The sequence below is a fragment of the Pholcus phalangioides genome, unplaced genomic scaffold, assembly GCF_987345545.1.
Source record: "Pholcus phalangioides strain wild (caught in Gottingen) unplaced genomic scaffold, Ppha-v1.0 ptg000003l_1, whole genome shotgun sequence".
In the NCBI taxonomy this organism is placed as follows: Eukaryota; Metazoa; Arthropoda; class Arachnida; order Araneae; family Pholcidae; genus Pholcus; species Pholcus phalangioides.
Genome location: NW_028301596.1, coordinates 22,802,042 through 22,823,843, shown reverse-complemented (window position 1 = coordinate 22,823,843; position 21,802 = coordinate 22,802,042). Strand labels below are relative to the sequence as shown.

Sequence of the window (21,802 nt, the reverse complement as noted above, 5' to 3'; positions counted from 1 at the left end):
GTAGTCGTATTGCTCTCTGTGGCGAGGCTTTCTAACCGGGGGGGGGAGGGTGTCAGCTTCCATTCGAGTCCGTCACTATCACGACTCGATCACCACAGTGGCCATCAAATGTGTTGTTTATCTAACAAACACACAAAGCCCTAACTTTCGTCTTTCATCCGTGGCTGGACTTAACGTAGTTTGCGTTTGCGAGTTTTTAATAAAAGCATTCTCAATGTTTTTTAATTATTATCCCACGCATGTAATGAATCAGCTTTCCTCAGCTCAAGAACCAGTAAAATGTCTGAAAGAATTCGACGGACCACTAATTTATGGTTATGGGCATCTGTATGTGTGTGTATCTTCCAACTAGAGGAAGCCGAACCGGTCTCCCATTCGGAAAATCTCTCCGCAGACAGCAGGCAGACCACCTACAACACGATACTTACATAAGATGAAATATTCAAGCATTTAAAATTTTCACTTCAAAGGAAATTGGCAGCACTAGCAGAGCACGAAACAAGCACAACTCTGGCAACATAAATACGTTGTGGGGCCACACATACACTCAGAAGACACATTCCGGCATGTGCTTATCGTTAGAAATTCCGCAGAGGAATGTGTACGGGGTGCATGTACGGTTAAGTAGTAGTAGAGACTGAGTGTATCTATTTTATTTTTTGTTAACCTAAAACATGAATATAATTAGTACTTGTAGAATATAATTGGATTCTCAACTCGTTTTGCGGACATTGGGTTGAGCAGACATCTGTTCCAGACAAATGGTTGAGACATTGTGGCGGTTTACTGGTGTTCGTGTTTTTATTTTGCTCCTTCCTGTATTTAAATATCATCGTTCACAGACACGGACAATTTGCATTCAAGTACGCATGTTACGTTGAATGTGACAAAATCAAATGGAGATGATTATATCGGGGTTCGATCGTTAAATTTGTTAAACAGGAGTTAGTTCGAACGAGATTCAATTTCATAATTCGCCAAATAGGAGTTAATTATATGAGTTATTTCGGGGTTGTTCGGAAAAATTCGTTAGATGAGAGTTCATTATATCCGGTTCGGACTCTGCTCAGAAGTACAGTCATTAGAATAATAAATGTTATAACGGCAATGGGGATTTATCATATTTACCAACACGAAATGTCAATTATGCATAATAACCGGCAAATGTTATAAATTTCATACAATTTATCAAACTGACCATAATGGTTGGAGATTGTGCATATTAACCGTTTTGCTACGAATAATAATCAGATTTATCACATTTACCGTAACATGTACATCGATTGATCGCATGTATTTATTTCAAGTGTTTGAAACTCACAACCGCCAGGATTTCGTTCTTCTATTCCTTGATGTCTATTAATTCCTATTTCGTTCATTTTTCTAACGCATTTCAACTGCCGAGAGACTCGTTGATTTCTTTGTTAAATCTTCGGGCAAAACGTTGAATATGAATGTCGTAGTATGTAGGCAAAGCCGCTTGTAAGTTACTTTGTAAGTTTACTCTTAATGCAGCTTTGTATGTAGGTGAGAATGTGCACGCGCGCGCGCGAGTGGCCCTTCTCCGATTCTCGTGTGAATTTGATTGCGAGGAGTGCGTTTTCGTGGTCTTCGAGTCTTTCGAATGTCATTGCTTCTCTTAATTTCTCGTCGGTTAAGTCTGTTTCCCACTTTCAAAATTAGTTTCTGTGTTTCTTGAGGGTTGTTCGCAATTTTTTACGTTTGTGGGGTCCGATCGAATAGAAGAATCGTTTTTTCCCCTCTTTTATTTCCGAATGAAACATTTTATGTTCGATCCTTTCGTTGCGTTTCCTGGAACGAGAACAAAAAAACAGAAATCTGAACATCAACCTTCATGGATTCCAAGCGAATCACGCGATTCGTCGAAAGATTCTCACACATCAACATGGGCGTACAGCTGTACACATTCACGACTCTTCACTTTGTCTTCGACTTACGAACTTCATTTACTGATGAGTGATGGCACGACGTCGTCGCGTGTCGAGCAAATTATGGATTCCTTCGCCAAACGAAGTCTTCTAGGGCGATACAAAATGTTCCCGTACCTCCTAGTATGTCGCCCCCCCCCCCACACACACACATCCCATTCAAACACGAAACCATAACACACTCGGAGAAGAGGAATCTCGTTGTGTGAGTTTGGTGTTTATAAACGGATTTGCAAACTCCAAATATGTGCAATAGAAAAAAAAGAAGTTGACCGGGGTCAGATCTCAGATTTATTATCAGTGTCAGAAGCCCGCTAGCATTAGATAAATAATAATAACGACGTACAATAATCAACCACCTCACGTACAAGGTTTTAGCAAAAAATTTGGGTTATCTCTATTTGACGAATCGGCGATGAACCTGGTAACCTTGTGCTAACCCAACCGCACGTTAGAAAAAGAAGAAAGCGGGAAAGAAAAAAATATATAAAAGGCAGAAAGTATAATATATAAGGTAGATAAAAGAATTTTAAACGAGTCCTCTTTTTTCATCCTTAATCTACGTGTTCTCTTTCGCTCAAAAAGAAAGAGAAACTTCTTCTTAGAGATAGGGTTACTATAAAGCCTCGCGATGGTGAAAAGAGGAAAGAAAACACAGAGGCAACTTCTTTGAATTTATTCCACTGGTGTTTGGACGTAATATTATGCCCGTGATCTTAACGAGGTTAAATTAATTCCAAGTTTCTTCCCCCTATGGCGTTGTTGTTATTCTAATGAAAGTTTTATTCGTTTATTTTTATTTTACACTTTACTAATGAAAGTATAGTTATTTGAAGTCAACCCCGTTATAATTAACTTCAGGGAATCGAGTTTCTTTCGTTATATTCGGAGATTCATTATAATCGAGTTCGCTATTATGCAGATTCCTGTCAATATATTGATCAACTCGAATACCAATCATACTCAAGAACAACCCATAGTACGCGGGTGCTTTGTCCTCCCTCGACTGATTTGCTGAAATTTTTCATCAATGTGCACGGCTACCACGATATATTTCATTGCAAGCCAAACAACGTGTACTAGACGAATGCCAAACCCATGAACGGTCGGTACATCAAAAAGACTTGAGTTGCGCCTCCTGACATTCGTATAGCGAAGACCAAAAACGCAACCGTGGGGGGGGGGGGGGGGTGAGAAGAAGGAAAACACAAAAGGTTGGCGAATTTATTCATTTACACACTCCACGGTCAAAGCGAGCAAGAATATGTAGACGTACCTTGAATGAAACAACCATAATCAACACAATGCTCTACTCTATCTACCATTAAAATTCGCCGTATTCAAATGTTATCATTTTAAATGAAATAACGCAAGAAATGGGGGATTACAAAAACAAGATGAGAAAACACGATAAAAAGAAATGAAAGGAACCGTTAACACGGGCTACTTTGGCCCATTTTTTGAAAATTTCAAATTCACTTTCAAATAAACCCAATGGTATTATTACTTTTAAGCTCTGGTAACTTTTTTTAAAATATTATTTTACTGCACATAACAAAATAGAAATTCTCGATCAACATTCGCGAGAGTTATCCACATTAATTTTTGGGAATGTTCCATTTTGAAAGAAAATTAGTGCAAATGTTACCTTTTGCTTATATAAAATCTGAGCTGGTCAAAGTCTCAAAAATTGGAAACTTCGACGTCACCTGTTGATTCCGGAAGGTTTTAACTAGCCTATTAAGGTACCGTTACAGCCCTCTCGTCGTACATAAGAAACGCGATCGTTCCGCAGTGGAATTACATCGACGGGACTCAAATGTATCTTGCTATTCGTTAGCGGAAAAAATTCTTGGTCTCATGGGTGTCCGTTATCGAGAATGAAACATACCGAAGTGTATGAAAAAGGTGGATATGTTGCAAGGGCGTAGCCAGGGGGGGGGGACTTGGGGGTCTGGTCCCCCCCGAAATGTGAGAAAATGACCGAAAAAAGGGAAAAAGATGGCCAAATCCATTGTTCTGTCACTTTGGTCCCCCCCCGAACGAAATTCCTGGCTACGCCCCTGATATGTTGCATTTCGATGGGAACGACTATATAACTTGGAATTTATACCAAAAATATTTCCGTTTGAATAATCCCGGTTACATAATCTGACGGAGCTTATCCCAAAGGTTCATAAACAGTTAAAAAGAAAGAAGTGCATTTCGGGGGGGGGGGGAATGGAAATGTTCGCTTTTTTGAAAATAAGCTCCTCAAATATCGTCAAAAGACGTCGTTATTGGGGGGGGGGGGGGGGGGTTATCGAAGTAAAGAATACCGTTGTATTGAGAAGAGTTTAGACCATCGCCTCTTTACAGTTGAGCGAAAACAATTTGAAAAAAAATTTTTTTGATTGATTTGTACGTCAAAATGCCCTTTAAAAAGAAGAAAAATAAACTAATTAATTAATTTGGGTCGATATGTGCGTCAAGTACCTCAGGTCTGAACTTGAAAGAAGAATCATTAAAAGCCAGTTAAAACCGTTAAAGATGAGGTACACCTAGACGAAGAGGGCACACGATTCCTACCAAGATTTGAAAAAATATCATTGCAGAGGGATTTATCGTTATGTCGAGTATCGTTGTAACGAGGTTTCACTACAAATTCCGAAGCGGATAGATCATTTAATTTTCGTCACGAGCGTTTCGGACCAATCGTCTCGTGTGCGGAGGGCCTTAAAAAAGAGTTTTTAATTAACAAACTGACAAATGCAATTCTTGGATTCGCAGGAATTCTTGGGGTTCTCGATTTAATTCCGAAGTGAAAAAATTACACATTTTTCCAATTTATTTCCTATTTAATCCCCCAAAGTTCGTAGAAACGGCGCCTGGAAAATAGCTCACGAACATACGTGGGGATCTGATGACCTTGCATAGCAATTAACATTAATTGTGCCAGACTCTTAGGAAGTCCCGGATGCCGTTAGAATGACAACGTGGAAAAGTGTAGATGAAAACAAGTAGGCTTTGCCCAACACATGAATGAAAGCGTGCGATGGATACAGCGACCTACGGCGGCGTGAAAAAATTTGACATATCTTTGAAAATAGACCTTGGTGAGCGCTGGATTTGGTTCGTGATGCTTTGAATATGGTACCCGAAATTCTAATAAACAATGCATCAGAGATCGGCGGATGATACTGCTTCTGGCGCAGGGTCTTTTCGGGTGTTACGATTAACTTTTTTCCTTCTTTTCCGTTCGGCAACGATAGAAAAATAAGAGTGTTTTATTGTGTTTTGCCATCGACGTGGCGGTTGTTGTCTGCAGAAATAGCGTGGGTCGACAGCCATGCGCATTCTCCGGCTATACCGCATCCCTCGATCGATGAGTGCACGAGAGAATTCGGCCGCTTTTTCTTCTCATCTTCACCGACAAAGCCCAAAAATACTACAGACCATCAGCCAAAACTCTTGCTTAGTTTAATCGACACCCGAAGGTAACAAAACCACGGAGTCAATGTCACGGTAAATGTGATAAATCAGTCATTATGCATAGTCACCAATCATCTCGATAAATTTGGTAAATTTATCACTTTTACCAGCGGTTATGCATAATACCCAAGCGTCCTTGCTATAAATTTGATAAATACTAAAAACATTATCACTTTTTACCGGCGATTATATATAATACGCAAGCTTCGTCGGTTACAGTTAAGTGTTAAGGTTGTTAAATGAGAGTTCACATTATATCGGTGTGAAATCGTAAAATTTGTTAAATAGTACTCCGTTATATCGAGGTCCGATTATAGAATTCCTAAAAAGAAAAGAGTTTGTTATGTCGAGGTCTAATTTTATAATTACAAAAGTTGTAAAAATTCGTTAAATCAAAGAGTTTGTTAAATGAGAATTCGTTATATCGGGGTACGATCTAAAAATTTTAAATGAAAGCTCCTTACGTCGGAGGGGGGGGGGGATCGTTATATAGAGTTCTGATTTCAGAATTTGGCAAATAGGAGTTATCTTAGAGATGTTCGGAAAAATTTGTTAAATCATAGAGTTCATTACATTCTTTTCACACTCGGGCTCACAGCAAATTCGTCTAAAAAATAAATCTTACAACGGCAATGGAACCGATTTATCATATTTACCAATGCAAAATGGCTATTATGTATAATTACCAGCAGATGTGATGAATTTAGTACGATTTGTTCCATGTTTACAAATGCATAATCACCAGTAAAAGTGATAAATTTAGGGAAATTTATCACACTTACCAAAATGGTCGGCGATTATGCACGATTATGAATGATAACCGAATTCACATCGCATTTACCGTAACAAACACATGATGGGTCTTTCAAATCTGTAACTCGGGAGATTCCATTAGTTTCAAAATCAAAAACGCGATTGGACCTCGTGGACATATAGCATTATTTTTAGACACCGTCAATGACAAAATATTTGCTCACACAAGCTTGATCAGCCCCGCAGCCAATTATTATTATTATTAGTAGTAGTAGTGGAAGTGCCAAAAAATAGAATTTCGGTTATTTCTAATCAACCATTTTGCCTTGTTTTGCAGCATGTACTAATATAAGCCCAAAAGAGGGGAGAAAAACCACCTCCGACGATGTTTATTTTTTTTATCATGTTTTATCATTTCGTGCATGCGTAATAACTTTGTTTCCACACACACACACTCACACACATATGCGAACACCACCCTTTTTGCCCCGCTCCGTCGCGGCGATACTTTTGACTGCGGCTTTATTTGTTATTTTGCCATAAATTTTGATTGGAAATGCGTCCCTTTTTAATTTTTCCATCTTCGTGTTTTAATACCTCTTGGAGAGTGATCAATCGGACGCTGCTGAGAGCTTCTTTTGTGTGTGTCGGTATTGGATTCGTTTAAGAAATAAACGCCTCACCACCTAAAATTCTCATCATTTTATCACCTTCACAAATGAAAGAAACTCGAACGCGTTGATTATTAAATAAAAATATATGTTGCGCACGAAATCGTACCTTTTTTTTTAATCCAATTATTATTACTTTCCATCCGGAATCATTTGAAAAAATTTTGGTTCGAAACTCAATCTGATTTCACTTTATTGCCTCGCTCACTGGTCTTTTTTCGATGGGAGGACAGAGATACAATCGTGGCACGTACATAGAGTTACCACACAGATATACGAAAACTTCAAAATCAGTTCGTTGCAAAGACGCATTCCTCTGGCGTCTTTGAAACGAACGTCCAGTGTCATCTGAAAAAAAAAAGAGTAGTTTTGAAGGATAAAAAAATTTCTCTCCTCTCCAAATGTTTAATGGGTAGTTTTGTGAAATGAGGGGTGTTTTTTATTAATGAAAAACAGAGAAATATACTGTCAATTCCATTTAAACAAAAACTTTCTAAAATTTGAAGGAGTATTTTCACGAAATTCGGAGGAGTAAAATTGCATTTTGATGCGTATTGGCGAACATTGGTACCGACTCATTTGTCTCAGTTAACACATGGCACCACTATTCTTAAAAACCCCGAAAATCGTTTTTTAACTAAAACACAAGAACTGCTATTACTATGTTCTTTCGGCCTTTGACCTAGAGTTACCGAATTCAAAATCTAAAAAATGAGGACACGTGCACTTTTGTCAGCATCACTTATATATTTTCACAACAGATGGCTGGCCACAACGCACATCTTGTTACGAGCACCGTAGCATGGCTCCTATGTACCAAAAAAAACAACAATTGTTTTCCAATTAAAACACAGAACTGCTATTGCTATTTTTTTCGACCCATAGCAATGTTTCCAAAAATAGGCAACATATCCCCCCGGAAGGGGTGGGCAATGGAAAAGTTCGGTGGCAGTAGAAGCTGTGGGTTCAGTACAGGTTCTTAGAGTTGGGGGGCGATGAGGAAAAAATTTTTTGAAGAAGAGGGTGAGAGAGAGGAGAGAGAGAGAGAGAAGCAAACAGTTTAGGAAACTATGACCTACGGTTACACACACACACACCGAATTCCGAAGGTAAAAAATGAGGACACACGTGCCCGTGCACTCTTGGCAACACCACTTGCATATTTTCACAACAGATGGTGCCTCTGTGCCAACAAAGAACAGCAATGGTTTTCCAGTCAAAACAAAAACACGTTTTTCGTAGGCATCATTTTTATTTATTTTTTGGTGGGGAGAGGGGTGTCTTTGAGGCCGTTCAAGTATTACTTCAGCAAATTTTCAGCCATTTTTTACCCCCCTCCCCTCCTTGCCAGCAAAAGTCAGTAAATCTTCGAACCCCTCTCCCCTTGTCAGCACTGCCCCCTACCTCCTAACGCATATTGGTGGGATCAGAAACGTACGCGGGAGGAGGGGAATAGGGGGCTCGTGCGCCTCCCTCCCACACAAAAAAAATTTTTTATGTAAAAAACCTTTTAAAAAAAATTAAATTTCGAAAGAAAATTTCTAATTTATAATCGATTTCTGCTAATTTCAACGCTATTTGAAGGGTAAGAGCTCAAAATTTCTTTTAAGAAATTCATTGCGACCCACCCTTTAAGCCATATATGCCTTGACCCGCGGACCAAACGTGGCTCTGAAGGTTATCTGACGTAACTTGCCCCCTCAAACCCAATTTTGTAAAAATGAACTAAGCGGCACATTTACAGACCGCGCTTAAATGACCCGTCGCACAATTCCAGAGCATTTAAGAGGCCCGTGGCACATTTTCAGATCACTGAAGTAGTCCCGTGGCACATTCAGTAATCACATAGTAACCCGCCACACAATTCTAGAACACTTAAACGATCCGTGGCACATTTAGAGATCCCTTGAGTGACAAGTGGCACGATTTTAGAGTGATCCGTGGCATAATTCTGTGGTGTTTGGTCAAAACATGATAACTCCAAAATCACATTTTTGAGATATAAGCATTTCATTGTAATTTAAATGAAAAATGAAGCATACACACAAATACAAATGAAAATATCACACATTAGCATGTTGTTTAGCCGCACGCACGTGTTTGTGCATTTATCCCACTTCTAATTAGTTATAATTATCAAGATTTACTTTTAGATGAAAAAGACATTTATTGGAGATATCATGTTCTGACCAAACACTACAGAATTACGGATCACTTGGGTGATGCGTTGCACAGTTCCTGAGCACTTAAGCGGCCCGGACATATTTCCTGAGCACGTGAAGGATCCTTGAAACATTTAGAGATCGCTGAAGTGGCTCTGTAAGGGATTTATCATTAGGGAGAATGTTAGTTCAGGTGCCCACAAACTAGCGAAAGATTTTTCTCGTTCACCGAGTAAGATGCCATTAAGAATATTTTATATTTTCATAAAGGGTGGTTGATGACGTAAGAATCATCCAAACCCTCCCTCCTACTCCCCCCCCCCTGTCATCAAAAGTCAGCAAATCGGAAACCTCCCCCCTACCCCATAGATGCTGACGTAATACTTGAATGACCCCTTTAATGATGGGTAAATACAGCCCTGGGTTTCCTCAAAGTGTACAAATGTGTGCGAAAACCAAATAAACACGCACACTGATGAACAGATATTGGTTTCACAGTGTCAACATTTTCCTTCTAAAAAGGAAAAAAGTTTCTGAACCTGAAAATAAACAAAGGTGAGAAATTTCAAAAACGTATGAGGACGCGTAAAATTACGCATAAAAAATGAGGACATGTCCTCAGGAGGTAAATGAGGAAGTCTGGTAACCCTACGTATACGCGAGAACACTGAGCTAATTTTTTCATACACCTTTGAATCCGATTCTGCGTGATTCTTGCCCGTCTGATGCGTGAAAACGAGGCCTAAAAAAGCCGTATTTTTCCTCGTACTTTATTCCTAATAATGCATTCCAAATGATAGTAACGCCCCCAAGCGAGAATGAATTAAATTCCGAGAATAGAGACTACACGTGCTGTTAACTTCAGAAGTTCGATTCACAAAACACACCGTTAAAGATCAGCTTCAATCGAAGCTGAATATGCTTGTCTCGAAGGGTTTTTACTGAATAATAAGTGAATAAGTATGAGCTTTAACATTTATGTGATACCGTACATATAACGGTCATTATCGTTATCATCAGTGTAAAAAATCTATTTTGCTCGCTATAGAACTTTTGGTAGCGTAATTTAATTTCACTGCTGCTTTTTTTTTGCTACGAAATTTCACCGTTTTATCGTTAGTGAAAAGCTTAATCGCATTTACCTCAGGAAGTGCTGCTGTTTGCGATAATAATCGTATTTCGCATCACTTGAAACGACTTGAATTTCGTGGTTTGTGTCTTTTCTTGCAATATTCTCACGATGCTTCCGAGAATTTCTTGTAGATTTTGGCTTTCACTGCACAACGCACCCTGAATATTCTACCTGTTCGTCCCTAATTGTTTATTTTGATAAGCTCTACAATCTCGTTCTTTCCCACCGCCCCCCCCCCCCTCCTTAAACACAGTCAATTAAAAAACAAAAATAACTGGCTGTATAATAAGTTCTGGGACCTGGTCCGTAATCGATCTGAGTGATCCCCCCCACGAACGATCCGTTCAATATATTTAATAGCTTTCATTTGTTTATAAAAAGTCATTAAAGTACAAGCTCGAAATGCACTTTTTTCACTTTCTTCACATTCTCACCGTGTTGCATGCATTTCAGGGAGGTGGTGGTAGTTTCGACGGCCATACAGTAATCCACGTGCCCCCGGATGGACATCAGAGGAGAGGCGAGACGGCGTTAGACGCTCTACTCAGCGAACTACAGACTTTCAATCTACCGGCCGAGCAGAAGAGGGATGTCATACCCGGCCTGCTGGGACCGCAGAGAAGACTACCTTCCTACCCGAGTGCCGACTCCCCGGTTCGCTCACCCATACACGGGTACGGACCGCCATCTTCCAAATCGCCGACCCCGGAAGCTAAAACGAGTAATAAATTGCAGGTCAGTTCCAGCGGCAAAAGCTTGTCCCCGACGGCGCAAATTCTGACGGAAAGAAAATTGTCGCCGACTTCGTTGGAAGTTCCCAGCCGAACTTCGCCGAACCTCAAGCAAATGGTGAACGGTCTCGATGCGCCACCGCCGCTAGCGGTCAAGAAAGTTCCTCCTCCCCCGCCTCCGAGAACAACAAGCAAATCCCCCATGACTTCACCCACGGCGGCCATCACCACGGCAGGTAAGCAATACAAAAACACGAGTCGCGGACCGGGTACGACGTACGGAAGAAGCAGCTCGGTTCCATCCAACACCAAAATCCCCGAACACCACCCGACCCTAAGACAGACGGCGTCCACCAGGGCACCGTCCAGAGAAGAGCCCGTCAAGGAGAGCGAGGTCATAATAAGAACGAGCGCCATAAACGACGATGACCAGCCCAGAGACCAGCTGTCCAGCAACAGCAGCAGCAGCGAGAGCGTCAACTCCCAGGAGGGCGTCCAGGCCGCGCTGCAGGCGGCCAAGCTGGAACAGAGCAGGAAGGCCGCGGCGGCGCAACTCATCATCCACAGCGACGACGAGGTGTTCAAGAAGCAGCAGCACCAGACGACGCTGCCGAGGAACCGACAGGAGCTGCTCGAGCAGAGACACCAGGAGCTGCTGCGAAAGCAGAAGCAGCTCCAAGAGCAGTACACCCGCCTGCAACAGATGCAACGGGGCCAGGTGTTCGCCAAGCATTCGGCCAAGGGCGACCTGAAAAAGACCGGCAGCGAGAGCAACATCCTGTCGAAGGCCTCGCTGTCGCTGACACCGGCCTCGGGATCCATGCAGCACTTGGCCATCACGGGCTCCCTGTCGAATCCCATCACTGGAATCACTATCAATTCGACCCCGAACACCCCGGCGTCGAACGTCAGCCCCGCCACCGCGAAAGCCCATAGCGCTGCCAGCAAAGTCTTCGAGACGGATATCCTCTGAATTACTATATTTATAATTATTCTAATTATAGCTCATAATAACCAAAAACACGATCAGGAAAAAAACGTGGCTCCGAGCGGAAATATTTTTTCGTTTCTCCTTCAAGTGTCTTTTCGACAAACTTTGATACATTTGACACCCATGAAGAAATATCTATAGTACTATAATGCATCTGAACGAGGTTCATTACGGCGTACAACACAGTACGGGGTGTCACTTTATAAAAGAAAAAAAAAAGACTTTTCGCAATCGAAATTTAGACAACTAGAATTAGACAACGTTGAGATGCAAATGAGTACAGCAACCGTGCGATATACACTGTTGTATATATATATTCCGTACATTCTTCTTTTCTTTTTACCTTTGAGGTGCTCGACGATTATTATCCCCCCACCCCCAACCCCTTTTGAACGTTTTCATTCGAACGAACTGTCGATGAGACGCGTCAGCACCACTTACTTGGTCGAACAATGCAAAAAACTGTTGGTGCGAATTTTCGATTGAGATGGTAACCTATGATGACTATGTCTGTCTCTTTGCCTTTCAGAGAAAGATAGTTTAGCCGAACAGACACCATCGAAGAAAAAACAGGCCGCATTTTGGACTGGTCACTCGCGTCAGTGTGCTCAAGGAACTGCAAAATTATGCGAACGGACATCCAGCAGAATGACTCTTCACCCTCCTATCGGTGAAATAACGAACTAATTGTAACGCAATTTCAAACGATCTCCGGATCCAGAATGCCATGAACGCGAGCTCATCGTCGCTCTTCTTTTTTATTACTATTGGGATGTTAGTCAAGTACAGGGTGTCCTATAAATTTGTAAATAATTTAAGAATTCATAAAAATTGAAAAAATTGGTACATTTTAATGTGGTTTGAGAAAAAAATATTCTTGCAAAGGGGGATTTTTTCTTTTTCTTTCTTTTTTTTTTTGGTACAGGAAAAGAAATTTAGTTCAAAATTTTGTCGATAGAGGACACTGCACGAAAGCAAATCACGGGAAATATGCAAATAAGAGTCCTATAAAATGCAGGGTGTACGATTTCTGAATTTTTCCTGTTACTCATGCTTACGTAAGGTTCTCATAAGTGGATAAAGCACTATTGGTGAAGTTGTTTTACCTCGATCACGAGTCGCCGGCTGAAGCTTTACAAACGTTTCACGCACAGAAGTGCTTGAAGAAAAGTTCAGGTGCAAAAAAATCTCTGATTTGCTTTCGTGCAGTGTCCCCACATTCGCAAAATTCAAACTGGTTTTAATCCTTTTTAAAATGCCCCCTTCGTGTGAATAACTTTTTCGCGAACCGCATTCCAAAAGACAAATTCTTTTCATTTTTATGAATTCTTGAATAATTCACGAATTTATGGCACACCCCGTACATACAGTATTAGCTTTGAAAAAATGGAGATATTGTAGAATTGAAAAGTTTTACATACAATATTTAATATCCCTTTGGGGGCCGAGCGATTTGTTCGCTTCGACCTGCTTCATATAGTAAATTCCGGGAAATATAGATGAGATAGCCCGGAACAATTTCGTGCATGATTTCGAACTCTTTTTAATACCAAAAAAAAAGGAAGAAACGACGACAATACGCATGTGCGGTAGTTTTTCGAAAAGAACAAAACAAAATTGTGTATATTTATTATTAACCCGAAAGTTTTTGTGCATTGGAGCCGCGCGGCACCCTAGAACAGGGGTCTTCAACGCATTTCCCCTCGGAGCAATTTTTCGTCCACAGGGCCGTCTTAAGAGCACCCGGGGGCCCCCGGGCCAAGTAATTTCTCTCGGGCTCTACCTGGAAAATTCTCAAATTCAACCAGTTCTTGTTTTTGTGAGGCCCCTCTTCTCGCGAGCCCCCCCCCCCCCCCCGGGCCAAATTTGAAAACTGCTGAAATCGATGTTCAATAAAAGAATGGAATAAATGTAAAAATTCCAAAATTCATGAAAACTATTTTTCTTTAACTTTTTCTTCATTAAATATTAAAGTTATTCAATAATTTATAGGCCTCTGTTTGACTTTGGGTCCTGAAGACGGACTTCGCTAGCCCACACGTTGACCAGTTAAGTTGACGACGTTGCATCAAGTTCTCGTGAATCTGCTGGGGGGATACCTTCTTAAAATTCTTAAAAGTGCAGCGTAACTTGTTGGCCGGCCCGCAATGTCTAGAAGGTTGAAGACCCCTGCCCTGGGGAACTTTCTTAAAACTGAGAAAGAGGAGAAATATTTCTTTCCTCCCCATTCAAATATTGTAACGTTTTCTGTGCTTTTAAAGTTTTTATACGGCGTGAAAATGTTGTAACGAATACACTATAGATGATGATGATAATAATAATAGCGTGAACGAAAGGCACGTCCCGATAGTTATTATACGACTATAGAGGAGAGCATGTCTCTTTCTTTCTTTCTTTTTTTAAAGGAAACTTCCGTTTTCGGAGCTGAATCGTAGCTTAGCTCGCAACTCTATAATGATACTATAATAACAAACAATAATAATATTGTTATTATTATGATGTAGCGCATGTTACGAACTGAATTATAGGAACAACTTCATTTCTGTTACTTCAAAGCGTTTGTAAAAAGTGTGAAATATTCAGTGATGATGGTTGTGGTGCGAAATGAACAGCTTTTTTTTTGGCTGCCAAACAAAAAAAAAAAATCTAGGACAGTAATCAAAGTTTTTACCGATCATATATATATATATATATATCGATTCCGTTTATTCGAGATGCCGTTAATCGATCATCATTTAATTGAAACGACGCATTCTTTGTGGATTGGTAGTTTATCACTTATAGCTGTGATTTTTCCAATGTTTTTTCCTTGCTTCCCATTTTAGAAAAGTGGTATTAGTGATTTCTTCGCGTGAGAGACTGGTACTAAAACTTGCAGAATAAGTTAACGTTATTTCGCGCTTCGATTGCCACAAGAGGTACCAAGACCGTTCCAGAGAAGGGAGCCTGCAGATACTGTCCGCTCCCAACCCGAAATGCTTGACTATGTACAGGGTGCCCAGGCTAAAGATATCTAAATGTAACTGCGTATAGTGAGAGAACCACACATGATTATTTATAAATTTAACACATTTTAATCGGGGACTGCGATCCCAGTCCAATCTCGTCTGACTAGAAGTTAAAATTCCTTCTTCAGGCGCAGAAAGTTGCCAAATACGGCAACTTTCCTCAGAATTTAAAAACGGGGGGGGGGGGGGTGAGGATGTGTTTCTTTTCCCTCCCTTTTTGTGTTCCTTCTCCCTTTTTTCTTTTCCCTCCCCACACATGAACAATCTCTTTCATTTACAAAATTGAACATCAGCGAGAGTAGAGGGAGAAAAATAACTGTTCCAAATCATTATGGGCCAAAGGACAGTGCCGTCTTAACGCATGGGTCCACCCGGGCACGGCCCGAGGGCCTCAAGAGACGAGGGGCCTCAGAAAAATATGGTCGAATTTTTCGAGAATTTGCTAGGTAGGGCCTCAGAAAAACCACTTGGCCCGGGAACCCATGATGCTTTCAAGACGGCTCTGCCAAAGAACTCATTGAAATTTACGCTGTGGAGTCCAGATGTTGCTTTCTTTCTTTCAAACCCAGCACGATTCCGGTCTATTGCCACGAGCAACTTACTACCGAATGAGTTGTGCTGGAAGTGGGCATGTGTACCTAACAATCTGGGTGCGTTTCCATTATTGTGTGTTTCTCCCGAGTGGTAAGATATCACGCATTTTGCGTAAATTTTAAATATTATACGTCTGATGGAAGTTCTTTTTTAAAATGGGAAATCGGTTCGCATTTGCACCTCGAAGTTGGAAAACCGCAGAAAACCAATTTCAGCCAACTACGGCGTCTCCAAGCTGACAGCGAAAAGCATCTCCTTCGTAAAAAAATAGATAAAGTAATTGGAGCAATCCCTTATCGACGGTATAGCACTTCCATAAACAGGCATGTGTGGTTCTCTCAGAGTATGCTAGGTACATTTAATGCATTATGCTACTATCTTTCAATATAACCCATGTTATCGTCTTTGTAGACATTGTTTTGACATTGCATTATTTTTTTTTCCTACAAGACGTTCTCAAAAACCAATGATTGAGCTAATGGGATTATCCACAATTTTAAGCACATTCATCACTAAAAATAGTCCAAGCTATTAATATAAGAAACGTTAAGGGAGTTGATTATTATAATGGAAGTTTTACTCGTAAAATAATAAAGCGACGTTATAAACCAGAGGTACACAACCTCCAGCCCGCGAGCCAAATGCGACCCGTCAGTGGAGGGGAGGGGGTTCATCCTGCCCACGAAAGGTGTTCCGGTAGGAAAGTATCAATAGACTCAACACCATAAGCCATATTCCTTTCATAATAACGCGGGATATTGTTGCTGCCAACTATAGCCGAAAAATTTTCAAAGGCGAGTAAAGTTTGCCTGCTAAAACCAAAACAATTGTCAAAGGGAAGAAAAATTGTCACAACTATCACTAAAATTGCTGAAAAATTGTTAATCGCGGAAAATGATGGATAGTCAAAAATGTAATTCGCAGAAAAAACGTACGTTTGATAAACATGTGAGATGAATAAATTTATGCGACTATAATTATTTATATGTCAATTAAATTCATAATTATCATAATATAATTAATATGAAAATAATCTTAATTCTCCGAAAATTCATCTAGGCCTTGCTGAAAATAGAGGAAAAAACGGGAAATATATGTTATATAAAAAAGTTGGGATGGCCGAAATTACGGGAATATCCCGTAAAATATACGGGTCTTTATTTATGAAAAAGTTTTTGGCCCGCGGACTGAAAAGGTTGTGCACCGCCTGCTCCAAACGGTAGATTTGGTAACTAAGAAATTTCGAAATTTTTCTCATCGCGAGTGAAATTTTTGCCGCCACCACCACCACCGTTGTTAAATTGAACTTCCGGTAACAAAAAATATATATATATTTAAAAGAAAATTTATTGCAATGTTCTTTTTAACTAATATATATGCAACGTTGAACATTTGGCATTTTATAAATTGTGATAATTAATTACCAAGAAAAAAATCAAAGAGGATTCTCGAAAAAAATTATAACTAATGTTTCGTTTGCTGTGTGTGTACATATATATATTGTGCTGGTACGAAATTATATTGTACGTTGCGAGATGTAATCTTTCCCCAAATATGGCGCTTTTTTTAGGCGACAGGTTCGCAATTTCCTGAACGCGTTAAAAGTTTCTCAAAAAAATGCCATTTCTGAAAGTAGAAAGGATTCAAAAATGATGTTCAAAGTTTGCTGATGTTAGGCTTGTGATCGATTCTCCTCACGTTCGTAGAAGAGTGCAAAAGTATTGAAAAAAAATCAAGTTTAGAAGCAAGGCTTTAGAAAATCGATCTTTCCAGTTGGGAATGAATGGCCTTAAGACGCCAACGTGTAATGCTTAGCGCTAATGCCTTGTAAATTCGCGTTAATTTTTAGATTCACCTCCAAAGGTATAGGATGTCTTCCTCCACACGCAGATACGTACAGCAGAGGCGGATTTATGGTACCGCAATTTCTTTCGCCCTTCTCCCATTCCAATCTAATTTTCCTAACCACTCCTCGTTCTTCAAATTTTCTGCCCTAGGCTTTCGTCCTTTTGTTTGTTTCTCAATCTCACATATTTGCACACTCTCTAGGCCAGTCTTTTGGTAGCTAACTGACGTGGTCCTTCGCTCTCTGGGTAACTCTTTTGGTCATTACCAAATGTCATACCTCCATTGTCCTCTGGCGCTCTAGGACAGTCTTTTGGACCCTCGCATGCTTTCACATCCTAAATCACTGTTGTGGTCACTCACCGACATGATCCTTTGCTCTCTAGATGACTTTTTTGGTTAGTCACTGACCTGGTCCCTTCACTTTCAAGGCCAGTATTTTGTTGGCTCACTCTGCAAACCAAGAGAAATGCAAACGTTTGCACACGTCTGCTCACCCTGCAAACGCCATTCACACGTTTGCACACTTTTTCTCGTGATTCTTCGGCCTCTCAGCGATCTGGTATCTCACTCAAAAGTAAATCCTATGTCAATAAGTGGCAAAGGAGTGAGACTCCTTTGGTCACTTAGTAATTTGGTCCCGTACCTCTCTAGCCAGTCTTTTGGTTGCTCACTGACATAGTCCTTCGCTCTTTAGGCCATTCACACGCTTGCGCACTTTTTGGTGACTCTTTTGACCGCTCAGTAACCCGATATCGCACTCTCTAGGTCACTGACATCCGTAAAAACTCTCTAGGTCACTGACATCCGTGAAAACTCTCCAGGGTCACTGGTTTAGTTAATGACTGACCTAGTTCCTCGGCAGAGGCTTGTTTATGGTTTTACCGCAATGTGGACTATAGATACCCTTCTCTACCATATTCCATTAATTTTCTTCACCACTCATTTCCAATATTTGCTCCCCCACCCCCCTAAATTCGTCTCTGGATACGTATTCTTCGATATCCTTGGTTCATGGCCTCCCATAAACTGCACCCTCTACGGTAAAAGTGATAAATCAGGTGATTATCCGTCGTGAGACAGAATAGTTTTACTCTACTGTTGTAGGGTGGGGCTTCCGCTTGGCACTGTCATTATGTAGCGCCAAGCCCTGCGGTCGAAGGCTATGGATCTGTATCTATAGCAGAAACCACACGTCGGACATTAAGAGGGTTGGCACCTCCACCTCTCGAACCTATTTCTTTAATGGAAACTTTTTTTTAATTACGTCGACGGGCTTCAATCAACATTTTGTTACTTAGTAACGGTCACTTCTGGTAAGCGGATAAAATTTCCGTTCCCAAGGGTGTCTGTTGTCGAGTGTCTGAATGTATGATAAATCGTCAATAAATTACTCATGTTTGCCGGACATCACGCATAAAAATCAGTCTAGGATGATCAATTGAATCGGTAATGTTGGTTATGTTTGCACACGTGGATATGTCTGAAGAAAGCAACATTACGGCGCGTATACATTAGTGCGCGGATCTTGCAACGTACGACCCCTACAGCGGTTCTAATCCCCTCGTGGGCACCATAGGTGGACCACCCCTCCCCCTCCGTATCTCAATCTCTGCCCATGGTGGGCACATAAATTTCCTTTGTGTTCGTCGAAAAAACGGATTCCGGGTGGGTCCAGTTCAAACAGCTCAAGAATCGTTCAAAACACCGTACAAATTACTGAAGAACCAATTGCAAATGCTTTCATTACATGATCCGTGCACTAATGTATACGCGCCTCTAGAAGGTTACTATTAAACCGCGCTATGCACCTCGTACAAGTTCCTCTGCGGAATTTCTAATGAATTGGTGCATGTCGGAACGTGCTGTGTACCTGAAGGCGTGCGGATCATGCAATGTAAGCATACGTAATTGGTTGTTCAGTAATTTCTACGGTGTTGCGAACGATTCTTGAGCTGTTTTCACTGGACCCACCTGGAATCGGTTTTTTCAACGAACACAAAGAAAGTTTGTGTACCCACGAGCGGATTAGAACCGCTGCAGGGGGTCGTACGTTACAAGATCGGCGCACCAATGTATACGCGACTTAACGGGAAGTCTGTTTTGTTGCTGCCATCTCGCTTCCGAATTCATAAGCAGACAAATCGGCAAGTTAGTTTGCCTGTTGCATTGTTAGTGAATTTTAAATATCATAGAGACTCGATTGCTCTCTGGAAAGAGACTTTTTTCCTTCAAATGTGAGATTGGTTCGCATTCGAGCCTTGAAGTCGGAAAACCATAGGAAACTAACTTCAGCCGACCACCGCGATGTGTGGACGTCGGCGGGGTAAGAATCTGGACCTCCGCTATGCGAGACCATCACGATGCCCCACGACCGCATAGCGGCAACGTTATGCGATTGATAATTTTTGTATGTTTTCATGTATCTTTTAGATTTTCATTTGGTTGGATTTTTATGGCTAAATTCATGGAGACTACGAATAAATATACAAGGTGTCTCATTAAATTCGTAAATAGTTTAAAAATTTATTTTAAAAAAATTGAGTGCGTCTATTTTTGAATTCGGTTTGCGAAGTTGTTCTCAAAAAAAAAAAAAATTTTGGTACAGGAAATAAATTCAGTTAAACTTTTTGTCGATAGATGGCGCTGCACGAAATCAGATCACTGGAAGTATGCACATCAAAGTGCAATAAAATGCAGGATGTACGATTAATAACTTTCATATGTTTACTGGCGCTTATATAAGGTTTTCACCATGATATTGACATTGGTTAACGCAACACTACTCAGCCACGAATCATCGGATGATACTTTACAAACATTTAAGACAGATTTAAAAAAGGTTCGGGTTTGGAAATCCGTAATATGATTTACTGCATCGCCCTCTGTCGACAAAAAGTGCAACTATTTTTTCCTGAACCAAAAAAAAAAAAATCCCCGTCGCGGGAATAACTTTTTCGCAAACCGCATTCAAATAAGCTAATTCCTTCAATTTTTATTAGTTCTTAAACTATTTACGAATTTATGGGGCACCCTGTACACGAACCACATTTGGGCAAAACTGTTAAAGGGTAATATATGCATGTTTATCAAACTTCAGCTTCACTTGGAAATTATGTCCTTGAGCGCCGGTGAAAATGATGAATTTAGTGAAATTTATCAAAGTTACCCGAGATATGTGATTGTGCATTTAATAACCTCCGATTTATCACTTTTATTGTAACACGCGTACACGAAGACCGTGAGAAATACCTATACTATCGCATTGGTAGCGTACTCTATAAGGATGAATCAGAACTTTCGCGAAGAAATTGGATGGAACACACTAACGAAGGTTCTTTTAGTGACGTCATTGAACTAGTTCATTATATATATTATGTTGTTTCCTTTCTAAATTTGTACCAGTTTTAAAACGAACGTCGACTGCAAATATTTTCTTAGTAACGGTACAAGAATTTGTAAAAAATTGGAGATGGCTTTGGTTTCTTGTTTCAAATCGGAAAAAGTTGAGATTCTGATTTTGTGCTCTGAGAATTCTAGGAATGTAATTAAAACATATCTTCGTTGATGAATAAAGTAATACTCTGTTTCGATCTCTGTCTGATGTGTCCTCATTTCCGAGTGTCCTTCATTGATTCCCGTATAACAACGGTAAAATCTTGCGGAAAAAGAGTTTTTCAAAATAACCATTACATTTTGCAATCTGCACAATTTACGTGTTTTATAGCTAATGTTCGGCGTCGTCGACAAAAGCCCCTCCACTAGGCATCGATGTAGAACCGGCGGCCTGCGAAAAGTGTTCCGGTAGAAATGTATCAATACACACAAAACGATAAATGCTTACGATGGACATATTTCCTTCATAAAAAATACGGGAAATCGCGATCCATACGGGTTATCACCAATTTTTGCTAAGATTGTCAAATGCAAGTAAAGTTGCCGATCATATCCAAAAAAATTTCAAATGAAAGTAAAGTTGCCAATCACAGCAAAGAAAGAAAGAATTGTCAAAGGCAAGTAAAGGCGTCAATTACAGCCAAGGAAATTTCAAAAGAAAGTGAAGTTGAAAATAATAGTGGAAAAAAAAAATTGTCAAAGGCAGGTAAAGTTGCAAATTAAAGCTAATTGTCAATGGTGTGAGTCGTGAAAATAATCTTAATTCTTGATCTAAAAATTCAATTAGGACTTGTTGAAAATAATGGCAATAAACAGAAAATTTTATGAAAAAATTGAGACGGACCAAAATTACGAGAATGTCCCTTAAATACAGGCCAACCTGCATATAAGGGGGGTTGAGAATCAAAGTGGTCCAAGTCACTGGAGTGCAATTTTTCGTAACAAAGCGTTCTTTCCTGAAAGCTCGCAAAAAATCAGTTGTCCTTGAAATGATCTTTTTGCTTACAAGACACTTCAATCTAAAGTGTCTTATAAGCAAAAAATCATTTCAAGGAAAACTGATTTTTTGAGAACTTGCAAGGTTGCAATCCAGTAACTC

The 21,802-nt window shown here is 40.3% G+C and overlaps 1 protein-coding gene across 3 annotated transcripts in view; it reads left to right on the top strand.

Annotated features, from left to right (window-relative positions):
• LOC149088313 (uncharacterized) overlaps positions 1–20,900 on the top strand; it is a 148,652-nt gene extending 127,752 nt beyond the window's left edge. For all 3 annotated transcript variants that reach the window (XM_089246825.1, XM_089246817.1, XM_089246810.1), the window contains one exon: positions 10,592–20,900. In XM_089246825.1, the coding sequence (XP_089102951.1) occupies positions 10,592–11,842 (1,251 nt within the window). In that variant the 3' untranslated portion in view covers positions 11,843–20,900. The remainder of the gene's footprint in view (positions 1–10,591) is intronic.
• Positions 20,901–21,802: the final 902 nt, after the last annotated feature.